Here is a 22,800-nt window from a genome sequence, read left to right as displayed (position 1 = left end):
CATGTCTGTTTGTTGGTTTGTTTGTTTGTCAGCAGGATTGCACAAAAATACTGAACTGATTTGCACCAGGCTTGGTGGACATTTTTTGTCATCTTCACAGAAAATAATGTTTGGATACTGATGTAAAAAAAACCTGATAAATGAATGATGCTGAGATCTGTGTTTGTACAGTTTAGTGTAGATCTCGATAGTAATCTGGATCTGACAGACGTGTAGGATTGTTAAACAGCAGCTGGAAACAGCTGCAAAGAAACTTAAATTTAGGTGGGTTTATTCCTCAACGACATCTCTGAGAACCTGCCGACGACGCCCCGCCCATATATCCGTCTCAAATTCTCCTATTGGTTGAAAATTAAACCCGAGCCAGATAAACCGAGCTCTGATTGGTCTGTTGCAACGCCAATCGCTCTCCTCACAGTCACTCGTTGCTAATCGACGAATAGATGCCGAACAGGAGGAAGGAGAGCATAGCGGGCATACATAGATAGAGGGGGCGGACAACCAGTGCCCTTCATCATTGTAGCACAATTTTATACTGTCGGTGGTCTGTTGTAATATTTCAACGAACGGGACTGGGATAGATACTGAACCGCTGTGAAAATGGCGCAGCCAGACAGCAAGAAGATCTTCTTTGAGAACCTGTCGGGAGCGGGGAAAGCCATAGCGGTGCTGACTAGCGGAGGGGATGCTCAAGGTAAACTGTCCAGACACACTTCTACAGCATCCGTGTGTCAATGTGTACAGGCCCGCAAAGAGGGCGAAAACGCACGTCTGCAGCGGTGAGATGCTGAACTCCCCGCCGAGAGGCCAGCCCTGCATTTGTAATCATATGTTAAACAGTAACAGTATGACCATTCATTCAGGAAGCCCGCCAGTTAGCATGCTAACAAGACACATCCTGCTAACTCGCTAACAGCATCATACCTGTCACAGATTTGGTGACATTTTTGTGGCTGCGCACCGTGACGGCAGCTTAGAGAACTGCTGTCAAGGTCGAGCCGTATCGTGTTTTTCTTGTTTACAATCCAATATTTATTACTACATCACAGCTGATGAGCTTAAATTGCCTTTTAATGAACTCTCAGTCTGATTAGGTTGGATGAAGCGGTGACAGTGACTGAAGCGCAGGGCACTGCATTGCGGCTTGCACCGGTCGACGCGCAGGTTTCATCAGAAACTGACGAGGATAACCAGCGTTCATAACATGCTGATTGTAGGGAGATTGGTCTTGCGGTTGCAGTTAGAATAGTGTGGGCCAACGCTGGGTTGCCTGCATCCTGTGTACGTGATGAGCTGCATACATCCCTGCTGCGTCTCTACCAGCCGGCCGTGCGTCAGGGAGGGAAATCCTGGTCATGTGCTCACCGACTCATCTTTATACACGCCTACTACCACGATGCAGAGAACTGCATTTTAATAGCAGTGAAGTGTCATTGTACAGTTTAGCAGAGAGAAATGTGCTATCTATAGAACAGCTGCAGCTCAGTCGGTTTGTATAACAGGAAATGGCATTGTTTTTTTCTGTAAAACTTGAGCTCTGGTTTTTATTCTGAAGACAGAAGCTAATCATCTTTCCATTAAAATGCCTAAAGTTTTTTTTAATTTAAGATGTTTATATTTTAATAATACTGAAATTTTAATGAAAGCATTTGACTAGGAGACAGGACAGCAGCATTTAAACTGTTGTAACCTACCCAAGCACTAAGGAAGTCATATTGCAACATACAAAGCTTATTTTAAACAACTCCTGGTTTGTTATATTATTGCTATGAAATCAAACAACTTTAATCACAACAATGATTCTGCTTCTTTAATAGTAAAAGACTTAGTAAAAAGCCATTCAGGCTATATATCAGAAATAAGTGGGTTGTGTAAAATGGCAAAGACTGAAAAGCAGCAGAACCAGATGACTTTCCATTACTGATGCATTATTGATGAGCGTCTGTTAAGTTGTGGAAAATCACTTCATATACTGTGTGCATCACTTGACTACCTGGTAGTAATCTATCTGTAACTGATAACACTGGCGGTGGCTCTGTCTTGTTCAACTGTGCCATTCAGTCATGAGAGCATGTTACAGTGAGCCAGCATGCACAGTACAAACTCAAGCAGCAACAATTCATTTGTATTATTTCACCAGTAAATCATGTGGTGTGTTCTTTGAGAAGTCAACCTGGAGATGTTGTTTTTAGCTCACATTCTTTACTTTTTGCACTTCATTCAACACCAATCTGCACTGCAGCCAAGTTATTGCTTTCCTTGGCTCAGGAGAAATGAATCGATCTGTAGTGGGTGGTTTTAGGTTGAGGATTCACTGTTGGTGCACAAATGAACACGTACACACACATCGGAAAAAAAGCACACGGTTGGCCCCAGAGCAAAGCGATGAGGCTGTGGCATGCATGACAGGAGCTGAACGTCAGTGTCAGAGAGCATTGTGTAGCCTTGGCTTAGTCCTTTCACTCACTCTGCACGAGAAAGTGTCAGTCATGCAGAATGAGACAGCCAAACTTAGTGATTGTCTGCTCTGACAAAGTCTAAACCTCGACAAGAGAGATGAAAGTCACATGTCTTTAATAACATTTGAATTTTGTCTCTGTCTTGTTCACATTCAGATTGAGTTTCCTCTGTTTCCCCTAAATGTAGTTAAACTGGGCTGTTCATTTGAACATAGTTATGTAATGGAACAATAGGTCATGGGCCGTTACACCGCACAGTATGGTGAATAGCTGGTCCCTCTCTGCTGGTTCTGTAACTTTCCATGAAGAGAAAAATGGATTCACATTTCCGGAGGGTTTTTACTTTTACTTCCCTGTTAACTTTACCACTAAAGTTTTCACTCTCTGATTCAGATCTCCCCGTCTTTTTTAGCTGTCTTTCCTGCTGCCCCGATGGCTTTAAAACTTGTGTTGCTTAGTAACAGCATAACTTGGCTGCCATTAGAGCTGTAGCTTTCACCACTTTACACAAAGAAAGGAAACTCAGTCCTCTCTTGTTTATATCTCTCTCAATCAGCCAAGTTCCTGTCTGACTGTTGTGGGTAAAGCGTTATCTATTATTCTCACTGTCAGGGTTTAAGCGAACCTGACATTGACATTCAAGTCACAGAGCAGCGTCTTACTGGAGTTCACTTGGACTAACCACAGAGTGACTAAGAGGCTGTAGGAGGAGCAAGAGAGACCTTCTGACAAAAATGGCTGTGTGCTGTGAGGAAAAAAAAAAAGAAATTTGGCCCAAGCCCGGATAGACAGAAAAAACACACATAGCCTTTGCTTCTACACACACCAAAAAACACTGTCTGACACATTTAAGAGAGAGAGGGGATTGAAGATTTACAGCTGCAGCTCTTTTTGTGAGAGAGATGAAATAAATATCCATGCAGCTTAAACTGTGGAACCGCCGTGCAAATCAGGAAAGCCATGGGTTTTCTCTCATACAGCTACGGCTTAGTTTACCGCACTCATCGCAAAATGCACAAAGGTTGTTATATAGTTGAGATTTCATTTTTTTTTTTTTTTTTTATTCTCTCTCTTTCAGGGATGAATGCTGCTGTACGTGCTGTGGTTCGAATGGGGTTATATGTGGGTGCAAAAGTTTATTTCATTCATGAGGTGAGCCCATATGTTGTGTCATCATTACTAAGGCCTTTTTTTGCCACAGTTCATGATTTTAACAGCAGATGTATGACAAATGTGTTTGTTTTAGCATTAGCTGACAGTAGCAACTTAATGACAGATATCTGAAGTAGTGACAAGTGTTTTTTAAAGAATGCACTTAGTGCCAGGACTTGACAACAGTAGTATCCTAGTCTCCATGTATGAACACAGGGATGTAGCAGATGTTAGGGGAGCTTTGGCGGGGGCTGTACTGTTTGCTCATCCTGTGATCCCAGCACATCTGTGTATGTGGTGGTCCTGCTTGCTTACTGTGTTATTACATAACAGACTTGAGGTTTTGGCAGATGCCTCATATAAAACTCCCCTCCCACTCAGGTACCACAGTACTGTGGGTGTTCTTTTGCAAGACATTGTATGAGGACGGGCAAACTTTAAGCCATGCATATGAAATTATTACAGTTTCAAAATCACATATTGTACTGTGTGGTCTTGCATTATGTTGAAATACTTATTTTATACTAAGTGATGATGACCTTCTGATGTAGTTTGCAGTGCACATCACCTCAGCTGTTTGTCCTGAATGTTTGTTTGGTAATCTCTTGTATTTATTTTCTTTTTAATTGTCTTTTTAAAATTTTTTTCATCAGGGATATCAGGGTATGGTGGACGGAGGGGAGAACATAAAGGAAGCCACATGGGAAAGTGTCTCCAGCATGCTACAAGTGGTGAGTAATTATCATGAGCAGCATCCCACACATCTAATGAAATTACTGTGGGTACTCCTGAAACAGTCGCTCCCTCATCCGTGGATTTCTGTTTTTGAATTAAACCATGTGAAATAAAAACACTATTGTTTTCTTAGTTAAGGAGGAACATGTAAATCATGCAGCTAAAAAAGAAGGCTCTTTTTGTGGTTAGAGAAGTCATCGCTTAACATCTTAACAGCCAGTGTGTGTTCATCAGAAGTGTTTACTCATGTCAATGTCCTGAAGCAAGACACTGAACCTTATCCTGAACCAAGTAAACAGAACTGAGTTCTGAAAAATAAGCAAATCAAAGCAAAACAGGATTTAAGCCGTAGACATTTTTCACACTTTTCGCCATCAGGGTGGGACTGTTATTGGCAGTGCACGCTGCAAAGAGTTTCGCACTCACGAGGGACGTCTGAAGGCTGCTAACAACCTGGTGAAGCGCGGCATCACCAACCTGTGTGTGATCGGTGGAGACGGAAGCCTGACGGGAGCAAACCTCTTCAGGGAGGAATGGAGCGGACTGCTGGGAGAGCTGGTGGAGCAAGGTACCAAGGGAAGATTAACCTCCTATTTGTTAGTTTCTTAATTAAGGGTGTGTTCAATGCCATCCTCTGCTAAACTTTAAGTTGAGCTCTGTGATATGATATGATAAAACTTGTTTCCAGTGAGTGAGGTTATGCGAATAAGGCTAGCTTTTCTCCTCTCACAATATCATTCCAATTAAACATGGTGTCAGATTTCCAGCATTTGCTAATTGTTGGGACGAAGGCATCTAGTGCATGTAATGATGGAAAGGCAAACCCCTTATATCTGGCAGCAGCCACGTATTAGGGAATTTTGGGAGATAATAGCCTGCAATGTTTTTGAATGTCATGTGACTTAAATGCAGAAACAGTGTTTCCATTTCACTTTAGCGAAATGTTGCTTTGTTGAATATTCTGAAAAACCACCTCCACTGATAAATTTTTTTGCGACATTTGAGTTTTTTTGAATTTTTTTGTTCTCAATTTCAAATTGCACAATATGTAATGTTATCGGAAATGCGACTTCTGATTAGTAGATGCTCCCCATTTACAACATTTACTCATTCTTGGTTAAAGTGGAGTTGCTAGATACAACCTTTTCTAAGGTCAGGAGATTTGTATGGTCAGATTAAATATTTGCGAAAGTGACCAAGGATAAAGTTTTAAATTCCCTACAGAATCTCCAGCATGCGAAAACTGGATGAAGTTAAGCAGTTGCTCAACACACACACACAGTTATAATCTGAAGGGTTTTGATGCTTCCTACAGTACAAAGAAGTGTTCAGGTTTTCCCAGAGCTCAGCAGCTCCCATTGCTTCCCATTGTGTGATATTATGAGAGTAACCTGTCTGAACTATTGTAGAAATACAGTGGAAAACACAAAGGAGCTGTTGTTTCAACCCTAACCTGCTGATCCTTTCAGGTCTGATCGAAGCTGATGCTGTTCAGAAGTACTCGGCTCTGCACATCGTGGGGATGGTTGGCTCCATCGATAACGACTTCTGTGGAACGGACATGACAATCGGCACAGACTCTGCTTTACACAGAATCATCGAGGTGGTGGATGCAATTATGACAACTGCACAGAGGTGAGGGGAGGGTAGAGCAGCGATATTGTAATATTTGGTTGTGTATAAAAAGATGGACAGTGCAAAGTCCATGTAAAGTCCTGAATTTGATACTTTGTAATGACTGTGACAGAGCCTCACATTGTTATATCATGAAAATGGCAGGATAAACATAGACATCCATGGAAAATGTTTAACTACTATCACTCTTGATCTTTAACAAATTTAAGGTCGTGCACTACTGAAAATAGAACGTCAGAGTATCTAGAGGAAAATAAAGAAGTTAAAATAAAACATTAGCTCCACTGTTTGCATGTTTCCTACAAGCCATTTGTGGGAATAGAAATTATTTCTATTTCACATTTCTAGAATGTAGTTTAAGTTCAAATAAATAAATGAATAAATAATAAATGTCACAAAAGTCTCATTTTCTCTTCTTATCTTTCAGTCACCAGAGGACATTCGTGTTGGAGGTCATGGGCAGACACTGTGGGTAAGAGTGCGTTTGATAGCAGATCCAAAAACATAATTCCTAAGGCACAAACAGACACCATTATCACCTCTGTTTATATACACATTGTCCGTCTGTGTGCTTTATCCTAGCTACCTGGCCTTGGTGAGCGCCCTGGCTTGCGGGGCAGATTGGGTGTTGATCCCTGAGATGCCCCCAGAGGACGGCTGGGAGGAGAAGATGTGTCAGAAACTGTCTGCGGTAACATGATCTCATTGATCTCCCAACAGTATACCCCTGTGTTGTATAATGTTCTTTAACTTGACAAAGTTGCTGTTATTCTTAATTTTGTGTCTTTCTCCAAGGAGTAAATCCTGACTTTATTTTTGTCAGAGAAGACTGATGTGGAGGAAAGTGTTTAGTCTCAGTTGTCTAGTGTCTTATTGTGTTTTTTTTCTGCTTTGGAAACATAATATCATTCTATGATTCAGACCCGTTCCAGGGGCACGAGGCTGAACATAATCATAGTTGCAGAGGGAGCCCTTGACAGGCATGGGAAGCCTATAACCTCTAGTTTTGTCAAGGAAGTGAGTACCTGAGTGTAAAGAAAGGGGAGGCCAGAAGCATGGAGGCCCGACTGATGGGAGTCACTTCACTGTGCCACAATAACAACTAGCCTGAATATTCTGTAATACAGTTTTCTTACCATCATAATTGGAATCATTATATTTAACAGGATGATGTGAGTGGGAAAAAAGCCTCAGATGAGATAATCATGATGCTGAAGGGTAAGCCCATGATAACGCAGTTATTGCAACCAATAAGGCTGGCAGGATATTGCTGATTACAAAGTGCAAACACGTGCTGTAACGATATATAGGCTTTTATTATGAAATAATCTGTTTCAGGCTGTTGGCATCGTCGGGCCCCTGCGCTTCTGAAAGCCCACGTCACAGCCACAGTCTGAGTTTTTCTGTCATGTTGTTTCTCCACCACCCCTCCTTGTAGAACCGAGCAGGGATGAAAAGGCTGAATATCATAATTGTAGCCGAAGGGGCGATTGATCATAACAACAAGCCCATTACCACTGACTATATTAAGAATGTAAGTACAGAGCTTTGTGTTAAGACTGTGGCAAGTTCCAGCTTCGACTGCCTCCTGTATGACCTCTACTACTGTACTGCTGCCCTGGTGTGGCTTTGACTCTTTTGCTGTGTTTCTGGAATGCTCTGTCAGACACACTCGTTAGTTTGGTAAGACAGCTTTCACGATACTACTGCTACAGCTGTAAGACCCTGAGCAGATACCATCACTAAACCTCACAACCCCAGACATTTGTACAGTCAAATGTCTTTTCTTTATAACTGCTTCACACATAGTTTATTGAATATGTTTTGGCGGGATTATCACAGTATCTTATGCCCTTCCACTAACTGTTCTTCATTTGTAATGCATTTTGTTTTTGTTTTTTTTATGTTGGTTTTTTACAGTACCTGAACATTTCAGTTTAGTGCAGCACTTCCTGTCTGGGATCTTCTGGGATATTCAGTACAAGCTGGGAGCTCCCCACTAACATGACTGAAAAATTAGAATGGCTTGCTTGTGCTTTGCTGTTTCCCCTTCTCTTCAGCGTTTCTGTTGTGTTTGTGTTTCAGTGTGTGATGTGTCTGTTCATGTATGTATGGATGTTTGCATGTACTACAGTTCTATTGCAGATGTAATTCTACCTTTAGCTCTGTTACTAATATGCATGAGATGAATCAGTATCATTTTACATTAAGGATCCAGTAGTTAAATTTACAGTCGTATTTCTCATTGGAGGAATAACACAAAATGTTACCATGATCACTGCTAAGACCTGTGCATTTTACCGTCCTAGCTTGTTGTCAAGTGCTTGGGTTTCGACACACGAGTGACAATCCTGGGGCACGTGCAGAGGGGAGGGACCCCATCTGCTTTTGACCGCATCCTGGTACGTGCACCACCTAAGTAACCAACTGTGCAATGCAACTGTTTTGATAATCGATTAATCATTTCAGTCTTTTTTTCAAACAAAAATATATCAAACAATGCTGGTTGCAGCTTCTCAAATATCAGGATCTGATGCTTTTCATTTTTCTTTTTTTTCTTTTTCTTTTTTTTTTTAACATTTTGTTTATGGTTAAAACAGCCAGACAAAGCATACTCAAATAATATTAACAAAATAAAATAAGCCTAAAATAAATAAATCTCAGATGTGATAGTAACAAGCACTCGCCGTAGCACTTAAAGTAGAAATTGTATACAGTATATAAAAGTGCATACTTTTTTAAACTGTTATGTTTGCTCCTTGAGCTCTTTATTTGAAATGTTTGTCCAGTTGTCCAGCGCCTTTCCTGTTTAATCCCGTGTCTGTCCGAGGAGAAATGGCTCCAGGTTTTAGGCTAAGCACATTAACAGATTTATGGCTCAGCATGTGAAGCACTGCATCACAGACAGTGAGCAGCAGCTCTCTTCATGTTTACCACAAACAGAAGCAGAGAAAAAGATGGATATGGTGGAGAATTTACTCCAATTTTGGGTCCAGAGTGAAAAGTAAACAAAAACTTCAAATGGAGAAAAATGTGTTGGTAAAGAAAAAAGGGTTAGTGTTCAGGAGAAAGGAACAAGGTTGTGATTGTGATGATGATGCATTTTTATCTGTATGTATGTGTGTGTGTGTGTGTGTGTGTGTGTTTGCTCACACAGGCTAGTCGTATGGGTGTGGAGGCAGTTCTTGCTCTTCTAGAGACCACAGCCAACACGCCAGCCTGTGTTGTCTCTCTGTGCGGGAACCAATCGGTGCGCCTGCCTCTGATGGAGTGTGTACAGATGGTAAGTACCGGACTGGACTGGAGGACGGCCAAAATTGCCACACACACACACACACACACAAACATTTACAAAAGTACAGAAGCTGAGGGGAGAGGAATTCTGCAAAGCACGTACCAACACACACACTCAGAAACGACTGCGCAGGACTCAGAGAGGCAGAGTCAATGGGGACGGGTTGGAGGAGCTTAAGTAATGATGACAAACAGCACAGCCCATTGGGCCTGGAGTGCCACTAATGTTCACAAGAGAGCTGTATTGTTTGAGAGGCAGTTGTGTCTGGTTAATGATTATCCAAAGCATTTGGCAGGGTTGGCAATGACTGCCAGCGTGATGATGATGTAATAGTAGCAACCCATCTGCAGAGAAACGCACAAAGGAGCTTTGTTGTTGTTCTCACTTGACATGATTGGATTTTGACAGACAGAAGAGGAAAGGGAAAATCTCACTGAAGTTTTCTGATGTTTTCAGGTGTTTTGAAGTGGCAGGCAGTTTTATTACAGGTCAAAACAAGGTTACATAATAGTTAGTTTCTGGGCTGGAACAGAGGATGACATTGTTTTCTTTATAATAGGCACTTCATTGATCAGAGGCTTTACCTGCAGATATTTAATTTGAACTGATATAAATAACACATCATGGCATTACTTTTGTATATACAGGAAATACAGTGTAGAAATGATTACTGAATTCAAACAGTGAAAACACTCCCCTGTTTCTCTCAGACCCAGGAAGTCCAGAAGGCCATGGACGAGAAACGGTTTGAGGAGGCTGTGAAGCTTCGGGGCAGGTATGACTGACGGCCTGTTGGGACCAATCCGATACCGACGCCATCACTTCACTCAACATCAAGACAGTTTGATGTTGCGTACTGTTGACATTAAGCTGTAGACAGGTGCTGTTTTAGAGCACAACAGTCAACAGCTGCATATAATCATTACAATGCAGATAATTCCAAATGCATCATTCAGTTTTTACTCTATAATGTGTGTTTTCGTTTGTCTTGACACTGAACACGTGCCATGTACTTGTGTGAACATGCTGAGTGTCCTGTGTTTTATTGCAGAAGTTTTGAAAACAACCTGAAGACATACAAACTGCTGGCTCATCGTAAACCAGAATCTGAACTGCCAACTGTAAGTCGAGTCATGACATCATGACATTTACTTTGGGACTCTTGACAGTGGCAGTGTTTTTAGCTCTGTCAAGTCTTAACACTCAGCAGAAGTAAACACACAGAGACAGTGAGAGTTGTTTTTCCACACATGTAGTAGCAGTCCCCACCATGCCCGGAGTGGAGGTTGTTTTTAGAGTCGAATTAGCCTCCCAGAGACACTGAGGTGTTTAATATTTTATTACACAGTCCTAAGGATCTGCCTACGAATAATGACTCAGCCACTGCAGTCGTGATGCACTGTGCTGTTGCTATTTTCAGAGAAATCCTTGACAAAACAAGGCTCACTTACCGAGTAAAGTATTCCTGTAAGCACATGAATATGTTTCTGTGAACGGATGCATTACAGCGTGCTAGTTATGCTGGCATCCTTCAGATATAGTGTCAGTTGTTCCCTGCTGTTCAGTGGAAAAATAAGATGACTTGTAATTATGGTGACCAGTTCAAAATAAACAGTTTTCACTGCTTTGCTGTGTTACCCACGGCGTATTTGCTCTGAAGCCTAAAATTGTAGTTACTGATGTGTTCATATGAGCCCCAGGTTGCTCAGTGTTGGTCTGCTGTTCACTGATATCAGATGACATCTGGCTCCCTGCTGAGGGATGACTTGTTCAACCCTGCCAGGAGCTGCTGCAGCCTGCTGCTGCGGCTCCAAAAGAGGCAGCACACACTGAAGATCAGTGAGGTGTAGAGGCAGCATGTCAGACTCCATGCTGTGGACCTCGCCTCAGGGTTTGGCTCCCCCTGCATCTGTGATAATGACCACTGTAGACCCAGCATGTAGCTGAGTACAGACCAGGAGCCATTTATTGATCCACTCTGCTGAGCTTCAACAACTGTCCAACAGCAGCATCAACTGAAACATACCCTATTTATTATGATGATAGAACTATTTATGTCACATTTAATGTGTTCTGTGCCCTCAGAGCAACTTCAACGTGGCGGTGCTGAATGTCGGTGCTCCTGCAGCAGGTATGAATGCTGCCGTACGTTCAGCTGTCAGGGTGGGCATCTCTGAGGGACACAAGATGTTTGCTGTCAGTGATGGGTTTGAGGGATTCTACAAAGGACAGGTGGGTACTCCAGCACTGATATACTGGTACATGTACTCTTGTATTGCATGCCGTTAGAATTTTCTCTGGAAGTCATTGATTTCATGATATATTAATCAAAAAATGTGCCATAACAGCTTAGCAAAAATGTGATGTGTATTACTCCCATGTTTGAATCAATAACTGAAAGAGAATTGGCTTAGCTTGATGAGAGTCGGGCAGCGCACAATCACTGTTAGCTCCCTGACTCAAGAATCAGGGAAAACCCAGGGGATAATCTGTTCAGACTGATGTAAGCCAATTTCCCACACTGACTCTCCCTCCTCTGCCCTGCTCTGCCAAAGCTGATGCAGTAGCACAGTAATCAGACAGAGGGCAGCAGAGTAGGATGAAAAATGCTTATACTTTTGGAATGATTAAGTGGAATGACTCTCACTTTAACTAACACTGAAATATGGAGGGAGTCTTGAGTTTTGAATGAAAGGTAAAAGCACACAGTAACAGGTGTGCTTGTGGACAGAACCTGTACTGTGGCTTGTCATCTGAGACATTGCCTATTTTCCTGCTCTGTGACTGGAAAAACTGGTTTTATCCTCCCTCTTATCCTCTTGTGACCTTCTCCCAGTGAGAAACCTTAAATCCCCTCAGTCCAGATTTAGCTCATTCAAAGAACAGCATTCAAAAAAGGATCTGACTATTTATCTTCATCAAAATGTCTCCCATATCACTAGTCAGTTTAGTGTCCTGTGTGTGTCCCTGCCAGCTTAAATCAGACAGCACCAACTGACCCTAAGAAGATTAGACCAGTGGGAGTAATGAATTTCTATGCTTAAGTGCTTTGGGACTCTCTGCTGCACACCTCAATATTTTCACTGGTCCAGTTCTTCTATTTTTTATATTTATATATATAAGACAGTGTGTCCAGTATATTAACTTGCCTCCTAACAGTCTCTGCACTGAGACCCCAGGAGGACATGTCCTCCCAAACACAGGACTGTAGCCGTTTGTGTGTTAAACTTTGTGATAAATGGACCAACAGCAACATAGAAACAGACTTAGGTGTAGGATTCAGTCAATGCTAATAGATTGTCTTTTATTTTAATAGGAGCTATTTGTAAGTTTTGCTACATGGCCAACATTCACATTAACAGCTGTTTACTCACCAGTCTCTTCAAAGAGCTTCAGCCATTGTTGCATTTACAAGACAAGAAGTTATAATACGTCCTCTGAGCAGCTACTTCTTCAGGGCATGCTGGACGCTACAGTGACTCACTATCGGAAAGAGATGAGACGGGCCAAACAGACTGCAGCTTCCTGGTTAGCATGCTAACTTCAGTAGAAGAAAGTGATAGAAATAGAAATAAAACTAGACTTAACATTGGCGTTGCTTTCTACCGCCGGAGACAGCTCTTGGTGAGTATATGGATAAACTTTGATGCTGAACTCACAACATTTCTTCTAGACTGGTGAGTAAACAGCTGTTAATGCTAATGTAAGATAGGTAGTAATAGCAAAAACTTACATACAGCTCCTTTTAACTTAAGATTTCAGCAACAACCAGACATGGATCGTGGGAGAAAAAGTCAGAAAATGCGGTAGGAAGTATTTCAAATGTTATGGGAGTGCTCCAATAAGACATGTAAAACTGCATGTTTCTGTTGTCCCCACAGATTAAGGAGATTAAATGGGCTGATGTCGGAGGATGGACGGGACAGGGTGGATCTCTACTGGGAACCAAAAGGTAAAGTCTTGAGCTGTTATCTCTCATTGACTGTTCAGCATTAAAGCTGTTAACAGTAAATACAATTAATAATAATAATAATACTGTACACAGAAAGTCAAAAAGTTAGTGAGTTTTAATCTGGTCATTCAAATCAAATGATTACATGCACAATGTTTGGTGACAAATAATATTTTTTTCCTCCCTTTCTGTTTCCTGCCATCAGAACTCTTCCTGCAAAGCATGTTGACAAAATTGCTGACCAGATGCGAAAGCACAACATAAATGCTCTGCTAGTTATTGGTGGATTTGAGGTATGTTTAAAACTCCTTTGTCTATATAGCTTGTCTTATTTTACTAATAAAGCTACATTGTCTTATTTTCTGTCGATAAGCTTATTAGCTCTTGAGTTTTGAATTCATGTCAGTTGTAAAAAAAAGTTCTATAAAGTATTGAGTAAGATGAAAGTTATAGTTTTGCTCATACAGTTAAAAGAAAATCCCAAAGTAACTGTTGAAGTTTTGCTAATTATAATGTTAGATGTACATATACACTATGTATGTTATAGTTAACAGTGTAATGTTGATCCTTTCCATCAGTCTTATCCCATTTTATGTCAGCACACCACCATATGGCTCCATGAATAGCCATGTACATAATCATGCTTCAAACTTGTTTCTCTGCCAAAACTGAAGCTGTAGAGCTGATAAGAGTAACTGCAACATACCGTTGGTTCACTGTTGATTTTCACTGCTTTAAATATAGATGTGTAGAGAGAAGGTAGGATCCCTAACTCGAGGCATATGTATTATTTAAAGTGAACCAACACTGTAAGTGAAATATAAATAATATAATTATTTGATTTTATTTGGAAACAGAGAACTCCTGCTTTTTTTCCAGCCATTTCACGCACTCCCATTTAGATTCCCACCAGCTTTAATTTTCCTGTGACGTATGCAAGTAAATGAGTTTCATGTGTATGTACAGATGTGTGTGTCTTTGAGAGTGTGTATGGAGTGGTACCTGTCTGTTTCGCTGCTGTCCGTTGTGATAGACCTGGCTCCTCCCCTTGGCACCTGTCCACTTTTTGTCTTTCCATTCCTTGTGGCAAGTAGCACCTCTGAACCAAAACCAAGGAGTTCCACCCCTGCAGACACTAAAGCCCTTGGCTCTGCCCTGCAGGCCTTGCTGTCACTGCTGGAATTGTTAACGGCGCGCGGGAAATATGACGAGCTCTGTGTGCCCATGGTCATGGTCCCAGCCACTGTCTCCAACAATGTGCCGGGCTCAGACCTCAGCATTGGCGCTGACACGGCTCTGAACGCCATCACTACTGTAAGTGATGGGGCTGGCAACAAGATTAGCACACAGACACATATAAAACACACACACATGCACGCAAGCAGACAATACCCGAACTCCACAAACATGCTCACACAGCCAGCCAGCCAGCCAATCAGGTTTCAAGAAGGGAGAACTCGCTCACTCTGTATTTACCAGCCTGTCAGTGGATCATTTGGAAGAAATTCTTGTGAATGTGGCATCTGTCAGCCACATCTGGAAAAAAGTTTCCCCCCCCCCCCAAAAAATAGAAATACAGAACAGACAGACAATCGAAGTCATGTCTGTACTGTGAGGCGTGACTGGTAAAGGTAAAGCCACGTTGCAGAGTAGCGTCCCTCCCTTCCCGATCAGGTAAGTAAGTGAGTGACAACATGGAGGCATGCTGTGAGGTGCTCAAGTGTCGTGGCTGCCATGTTTGCTCTGCCTGCCCTTCTCCCTGACTGTGTGTTTGTGTCCCCTTACATCATTAACACCAAGATGAGTGGTTAACAGCATGCAGGGTTGTCGTCACTTAGTTATCATACATGTACTGTACAGCTATGTAACGTAAACTAACAGCCTTCAGTACTGTTAATACGCACTAGCTTGTATACTGTGTGTAACTTCTTTAATTAATAATAATAATAATAATAATCATTAACATCACAAACAATGTGTCAAGAATAAGAAAATAATACAGCGTCATTGCTCTCGCTGTGTTCTTTAAAACATTACGATCATTCAAATTAACAAAAATTTAACTATGTAAAACTAAGCAACATTAGCATCAATATAAACAGAGAATCATCTTTGAGCTTGAATCTTGGCTTGGCCATCATCTTCCTCATTTCCTCGTCTTCCTCCTGTGTATGCAGAGTCGATCAGTGCTTGTCCTGCCTGCATATAGCCTTCCACAGCAGATATGGCCGTCATGTTGCCCTATTAGGCGTCACTGCATTGAGCTGCTGAGACTCACAAACAACCTTTCACATCTGTCTCATCTCCTTCCGTCTCTGTCTTTTCCTGTCTTTCTTCCCTCTGTTCTACAGTATCTGTCCCATTACTTTCCTTGTACCTTTTTGTTTTCCCCCACCTTTTTTTTTTGTTTTGTTTCTCCTTCACCACTCTTCGCTGTATCTGTCTTCCTTCCCATTTTTCACTTTCTTCTCCATCTCTGTATTCACACTTCTGTCGACCTATCCTTTCTGCCAAAGGGAAGCCATAGCTGCTATCACACGGAAAGAGCCGGAATGGCAGGATACGCTCTAGCATACTGAGAGAGATTCACCCCTCTCTCTCTCTCAGTTGCTGGCCTTCTGAGTGGCTCTAACGCGTTTTCATATACTGCTGCTTCAGGCGTTTGAGAGTCTGCTGCAGCTGTATGAGGCTCGCGCTACCTATGAGGAGTTTTGCATCCCGATGTGTATGCTGCCTGGAACCATAAGTAACAATGTACCGGGCACAGATCTAAGTATCGGGGCAGACACAGCCCTCAATGCCATCGTGGAGGTAAGACAGTCAAACCGCCGCCGGCACAGCTTTGAGCCCTTTGTTCAAGATGCTCATGCAAAGAGGATGAAAATGACACATGATGGAGTTGAAGTTCCAGTGCTTATAAATCAACACACTGTCAGGTTATAAAAGCAGATGTGCAGTAAAGTGTATTTGATGCAGCACCATAGATTTCAGCACAACCTTAACCTTACTTCGGTCCCAAAGCGTACCCCGACCCCAGTTCTAACACTAACCTCAAGCCTTGGAATAACACAAATACTGAATTATGTGTAAAGTTTTAAAGTGGCACTCCATAGATTTTACACACGAAGCTGAGTTGACTTGTCATGACAAGTACTACTCAGTCTGTGAGGAAAACTCTGCAACAAACTGGAGATGTGGGGTTTTAGAGATGTGGGTTCTTACAAACCAAGCAGGGTCTAACAAAAGATTCTATCAAGTTGCATTTTGGGAAATGTAGGACCCACTGTTTTTGGATCTTGTCTAATGCCAAAGGACTAAAAGTCAGTCAAATCGCTATAAATAGCTGGAGTGCCCCTTTAACACTGTTGTAGTATTTAAAACTGTGGACATTTTACTGCCATCCCAGTCACCTGACATCAAATTGATTATCAGCATTGGACTTTCAAAATAAAGTTTTACTGTTAGATCATGTAGAAAATATAGTTTTCTTGTTATATGCTGCTAAGTGTGAATGATATGTGAAGTTTACCATCTGATGTGCTCTCTCATCCTTATGCAGGACTCCAGTCTCTAACTGATGAATGCAGCATTTTTTAGCCTGAATCTGCCCGAAATGTTTAATGTAGCGAGCTGATCAATGAGCATGTTGGCTTTGAAATGAGTGTCATGCTGTTGTTTTTATATGTGGAATGTGTTACTTTAACAGTATATGACCTCTAATCTTGCTTGATTTGATTTTTTTTTTACACTTTATTATGATAAACTTGAGAGACATTTAACTGGAGGTATCTCACAACATTTACACTCAGTTTAACAAAGCTTAGCTTACAATAATTAATTACATATACTAACATTGTGAGCTTATGTGCATGTGTCAGACCTGTGACCGCATCAAGCAATCAGCCAGTGGGACCAAGAGACGCGTGTTCATCATTGAGACCATGGGAGGATACTGTGGCTACCTGGCCAGTGTAGGAGGCCTGGCTGCTGGAGCGGATGCTGCTTACATCTATGAGGAGCCATTTGACATCAGAGATCTGCAGGTGACACACTGACTATTGTAACATACACACATGAACTCCTACACTGAAGCTATATGAATTCATGCATCACTTGATTTTCCTTTTCAGCTCTCCTTTAACGTTTCAGGCTCAGTCCCTAACAGGCCGTTTCTTGCTTCATCCACCAGAGGGCATTCAGGCTGGATTCTGAGACGGCCCTCACGGTGCCATCTAGTGGTCAGCATAACTCACATGTACTGTCTCTTCCCACAGGCCAATGTTGAACATCTGACAGAGAAAATGAAGACAAGCATTCAAAGAGGACTGGTCCTCAGGTAAGAAAATGACAGATTAAACCACCCCAGCGCAGATGGTTGTAGTAAATTTAACAACCTCATCTCTAAGTGATAATATGATTTGCAAAAAGCCTACAGCTCAGTCAGATGTGAAGCTGTTTCAGTACAGACCAGACAGACAGCTGATGTGCTGCTGCTGCAGTTTTTTAATCCAATGTTTCCAGCGCACACTGTGATTTTAAGCAGCTTGTGTAGTAAAAAGATCCAATCCTGATGTAATCAGATCAACAGATGACAATTTGATGTGAGAATAATATCAACAGTACCTCCAGCATGCTGTTGGATGCTGCTGGATGGGTGAATGTAGACTCAGACTGTTCTGTTTCGTTGTATGCTCGTAGGAATGAGAACTGTAATGACAACTACACCACAGACTTCATCTACCAGCTGTACTCTGAGGAAGGGAGGGGAGTGTTTGACTGCAGGAAGAATGTGCTGGGACACATGCAGCAGGTAGGCCTCACCACAGAGCAGAGTCAGTGGTAACAATTCCTCCAGACTAAGGACGATTTAATGAATAGTTTTCCATATTTGTATCTAAAATGGCATTTCCATAATTACTTAGTCTCATTCTTCCTGTATGCGCTTTGTTGTCTTTTGGCTTTGAGCGTCTAGAGATTATCACAGATAAAACAAGATGAAACAAAACTTTGATGATCCCCGAGGAGAAACTGGGTTGTGTCTGCAGCAAGTAATGCGTTACAGGGAAAAAAAATATAGATTTGGGGATATTAAGATAGGATATTAAACATAGCACAACAAAACACTTCAACAAATATGTACCTTTGAATATGACAAAAAAAACCAAAAAACATTGGTTGGTGTCTTGGTGCATCTGATTTGAATTAGATTTTTTTGTATATTCATTTTGATAATCTTTTCTTGTTTTTCTTCTGTGAATAGAAAATGCTAGTCAGTAGAAAATACACACAAGTTACTATAAGGTAAAACAATGAATACCGACGAACATGCGAGACAGCAAAATGGGTGGAAACTCTTAGTTAAATACAATGAACAAAAATATAAACGCAGCACTTTTGTTTTTGCTTCAATTTTTCATTAGTTAAAATAAAAGATGTAAGACCTCTTCTACACACATGCACGCGCACACACACACAATTTCTTTGTTCACAAATGTGTTGAAGTCCATGTTACTGAGCACTTCTCCTATGTCAAGATAATCCACCCATATGACAGGTGTGGCATATCAAGATGCTGATTACACAGCATGATAATTGCACAGGTGTGTCTTGGGCTGGCCACATAAAACGCCACTTTACAATGTGGAGTTTTATTTTGAAAAAAAAACAAACACATGTATTAGACACTGAACTATTCATTTCTAGGGTTAGGGTTCTAAATGCACATCTGTAGCCCAATTCATGACAAATCCATAGTTCAGTGTCTAATAAATGTCTTTTTTCAAAATAAAACTCTTTTAGAATGGCCTTTTATTGTGTCCAGCCCAAGACACACATAGCATGTAAGTGTTGTAGTGTGTGGTCTAAAATAAAGCAACAAGAGTGATGCCTCTTGATTCCTTTTGAAAGGGAGGAGCGCCGTCTCCATTCGACCGTAACTTTGGGACTAAGATCTCTGCCAAGGCAATGCAGTGGATTTCCAAAAAGCTGGTGGAGACGTTCAGACAAGGTGAGGTCCATGTTGCACTTGTGTGAAATGATTTGTAGTAGCTGATCCTCCCTTCCTACAGAGGCGTGGCTGTTGTGAAACAGACCTTTACCCAGATCTGTCATGGAGTCACTGTCTGATATTTTGATGTATTTTTGTCCTCGTAAAGGAGATTAATTATTGATCATTCACACCCATCGATGTAACAATTTAACGAGAAATACTTTAATGTTCTTTGTTTTTTTGATGGATAACACTAACTGAGTAACGTGTGATACCTCTGATCAAAAGTTTGTCTTAAGAGCACACTATGTGTATTTGTATCAAGACTATAATTAAAGTTAAAACTCCTCTTTGTTTTTTATGTCTATTTCCCATACACATGGATGACATAAGATGAAGGTAAATCTTTTTTTCATGCTGGCTCCATGACCATCTACATGTTTATATTTAGCTCCATGTCCCTGTCTGTCATTTCCACCCTCCTGCCATATCTTGAAGAAGCATACAGCCTGTTGCCAGGCACATGTGGGGTACAGCTACGATGTGTCTATGCCTTGTCAAATTCATCAGCAGCCACCATGCTACACTATGTCCAGTTCACGAGTCACGTGGAATAGCATCGGCTGTATGAATAAAGCGCACATTTCTTTTGTTCTGCTTTGCCCCACATTTCTTTGTGTCTCCGGCACTTTGTGTTGCTTTAGTTGCTTTTGAGTAGTGACAGCTTCAATGCCGATCAGCCACAACATTAACACCGGTAACTGGTTTTAATGTTGTGGCTGATTGGTTTATATCATCACAGCTTTGTATTTAGTTTCTAGATTTTCTGTTTGTACCAGTTGCACCATCAGTTGTAGTCCTGTAGATCCATACAAAAAAAGTGATATTTTCAATCTTTAAGATAGCTACTAGATAGAGAGTCGTCATCATCACTGTATACAACCCCTCACACACACTGTAAGATGTTACTATATGCTTGCAAAGGGAATAGCTAAAGTACTTTCCTCTGGTTCCACCTCTGAGCACTGCTGTGTTTCGCCGCAGGCCGAGTGTTTGCCAACACCGAGGACACCTGCTGTCTGCTGGGGATGCGTCGCCGGGCTCTGGTCTTCCAGCCCGTTGTACAACTCAAGGAGGATACTGACTTTGTGTATGTATCCCACTCACTGCGCTTAGAGTCACTTTTATATATATTCGGTATACCAAGAGATAACACATTTAACAAAGAGACACTTAGGTTATAACTTAAAATGATGGTCATAGATTTGATCAGCCGAAACCATCATATTTTTGTCTAAATTGTGTTGTTATATGATGCTGTGAAGGAAAAGCCAGGTAGTGAGGTATCAAGGTAACAAAATGTATAATTAAGATGTTTTGGTAGTTGTACAGTAGGTTTTTCTCAACATTAATGTCGGCTCACTCAACTTACGTGTCAAAACCAGGACAATTTGTGAAAATTATTGATGCATATTATTATTTTTATGTTTTGAGCTTAATTTGTCTAATAATTAACACATGTCAATCAACAAATAATAATCAGCAACTACCTTAATCAACTGATCCTCTTAAGCTTTTCTTCAAGCAATAATACCAAACACTCTGTGTGTTTGCCTGTCAATTGTGATAATTTTCACTATTTTCTGACATTTTATAGATCAAATCAATTAAGAAAATAATCAGCAGATTAAGTGATGAAAATAAGTTATTCCTATCATTCAAAGTCAGTCTTGTGTCACACAATCACATGGTCCAAATGTGGACTCTTCTGCTCCCCAGTGAGTAGAAAACATTAGATTTGCACCATCAGACATGAACATTAGAATTAGGACACAAAGAAGCCGTAACCACGGTGCTGAGGTTTCCCCGTCTGTCTGCAGTCACAGGATCCCCAAGGAGCAGTGGTGGCTGAAGCTGCGTCCCCTCATGAAGATCCTGGCTAAGTACAAGACGAGCTATGACGTCTCAGACTCCGGACAGCTGGAGCACGTTGTACGCATCCGGCCTAGAGAGTCAGACGCTTCAGTAGCCATGTGAAGGCCCGCACTGTACGGTGGCCTGCAAAGTCCAGTCTGTGTGTAAGACTGAAGGTCTGTGAGGCGTCTGTTTGTGTGTTGTAAAAGAGCTCCAACGTCAACAGCCGTCTCTGTTTGGCCACAAACAGTGTTCATTTCCTGTCTGTGTCATCTCCCCCATTGTCACTCCTCTCTGTTTTGTCTTGACAAACTCATGAACTGTAACCTAGCCTCCGCAGCGCTCTTAATACCAGACACACACATAGTCCTGCGCATACACAAACACACACACACACACACACACACACACGTGTCCTGCCATGCATCTGTGTGTCCTTGTTGCCCTGGATGTTTGGTGTCACCGTCGATTTTAAATTGCACTTTCTCTGTCTCCAGTTGCTTAGGCCGGCTCTGAGCCCAGAGCTGTACGAGGACAGAATAGACACTGTATCTGCTGTAAAAACCAGTGTGTGTATCTGCCCAGAACCAGTGTGAGGTTCAGCATATTTATGTAAGACTGATGCAATACAGTTCTACTGCTACAAGTCGAGAACTGCGTGCTGTGCTTTACACTGAAACTAATATTTATCTTTTTAACATTGTTTATTATTTTGCTTGTAAACATGGTTATATTAACTGTAGGCACTGCTGCACTGAGTAGCTGTCTGTCATATTGCACCACCAAGTTAGATGTGTAAGAGACTAATGTTTCCCACAGAATAAAATCAGACTTGAGAAGTGTACCCTGCTGATCAGTGTCCATGGATTTATTTATTTATTTGACGCCTGAACATCCCATTTAGGAGCTTTAAAGTCTTCAGAATCATCTTATTCTACGCTGTCTGACATTATCATAGTTATTCTTTATTGTGTTATTGTTCCAGCTTTTCATTGAAGCTGTATGACATTAGACGAACATTCAAACCCAAGACCCATTTTTTTAAATTAATTAATGGCTCCATCATCTCATTTCATCTAATGGAGATATTTTAGATGTCTGGTACATCATTTCAGAATACTTCACTCTGAAATATTTGATATGTGTGTGAAAAGTTTGGGATCTGAAGTAAAATTTTAAAATACCCCTCTGGTATTGGATAAGCTGAAAAGGTTTGTAATGACTGACCCACCACATGGGTTAGTTGCCCAAGGGGGGGGGGGGTGTCTGGGGGCCACTGTGCCAGAGCCTCTCTTTATAGTGACTGTGATAATCTACCGTTGGAAAGTTGATCAAATGACTTCAAAGAGACACAAACCAACTGAAAAAAGATAAAACTACTGCAAAGAGATGCAAAATGACCACAAAGAAACAGTGTCATTTCTCGTCATTTTGTGTCTCTTTCAGTCTGGGTGTCTCTTTCCTACATGTCTTTGCCCATTGGATCATTGGGTCTTAATGTGTCCTTGTTAGAAGGTTCTAGGAAAGATGCTTCTTGGTGGTGGTTAACTGTATTGGCATTCAGTTTAGTAACACTATAAACACAACTGAGAATCACATTAAGGCAGCAAATGAAAAAATTCTAACTTCCATAAATCTGTATTATTTATTTATTTTTTATTAATTAGTA

The 22,800-nt window shown here is 41.3% G+C and overlaps 1 protein-coding gene across 5 annotated transcripts; it reads left to right on the top strand.

Moving 5' to 3' along the window:
• Window positions 1–452: 452 nt before the first annotated feature.
• On the top strand, window positions 453–21,982 carry pfkpa (phosphofructokinase, platelet a). 5 transcript variants are annotated; one of them, XM_087175759.1, is made up of 23 exons: window positions 453–694; window positions 3,538–3,611; window positions 4,265–4,342; window positions 4,725–4,914; window positions 5,816–5,981; window positions 6,409–6,453; window positions 6,564–6,672; window positions 7,420–7,515; window positions 8,291–8,383; window positions 9,139–9,264; window positions 9,987–10,051; window positions 10,328–10,397; window positions 11,362–11,508; window positions 13,158–13,228; window positions 13,434–13,521; window positions 14,390–14,542; window positions 15,887–16,039; window positions 17,107–17,271; window positions 17,503–17,564; window positions 17,927–18,038; window positions 19,136–19,235; window positions 20,262–20,367; window positions 21,098–21,982. In XM_087175759.1, exons 1-23 carry the CDS (start codon window positions 601–603, stop codon window positions 21,252–21,254), a joined length of 2,520 nt encoding a protein of 839 aa, XP_087031885.1. In that variant the 5' UTR covers window positions 453–600; the 3' UTR covers window positions 21,255–21,982. The 5 variants fall into 5 exon arrangements, with proteins under 5 accessions (XP_087031885.1, XP_023268694.1, XP_023268691.1 ...); XM_023412926.2 differs by lacking the exon at window positions 15,887–16,039; XM_023412923.2 differs by lacking the exons at window positions 7,420–7,515; window positions 15,887–16,039 and adding an exon at window positions 6,903–6,998.
• The last annotated feature ends 818 nt before the right edge of the window (window positions 21,983–22,800 follow it).

Source organism: Seriola lalandi, unplaced genomic scaffold (genome assembly GCF_002814215.2).
Source record: "Seriola lalandi dorsalis isolate HSWRI2012SDOR001 ecotype SW California unplaced genomic scaffold, Sedor1 jcf7180002054494, whole genome shotgun sequence".
Classification (NCBI taxonomy): Eukaryota; Metazoa; Chordata; class Actinopteri; order Carangiformes; family Carangidae; genus Seriola; species Seriola lalandi.
Note: the sequence above shows the minus strand (reverse complement) of the source record. Positions and strands in the feature narration are given on the sequence as shown.

What these genes read in the sequence shown, in the direction of transcription:
- pfkpa (XM_087175759.1), top strand. Translation starts at nt 601, where the DNA reads ATGGCGCAGCCAGACAGCAAGAAGATCTTCTTTGAGAACCTGTCGGGA. An exon ending in ATTATGACAACTGCACAGAG is followed by an intron (nt 5,982 to 6,408) that starts GTGAGGGGAGGG and finishes CTTATCTTTCAG; the next exon opens with TCACCAGAGGACATTCGTGT. An exon ending in TCTCTACTGGGAACCAAAAG is followed by an intron (nt 13,229 to 13,433) that starts GTAAAGTCTTGA and finishes TCCTGCCATCAG; the next exon opens with AACTCTTCCTGCAAAGCATG.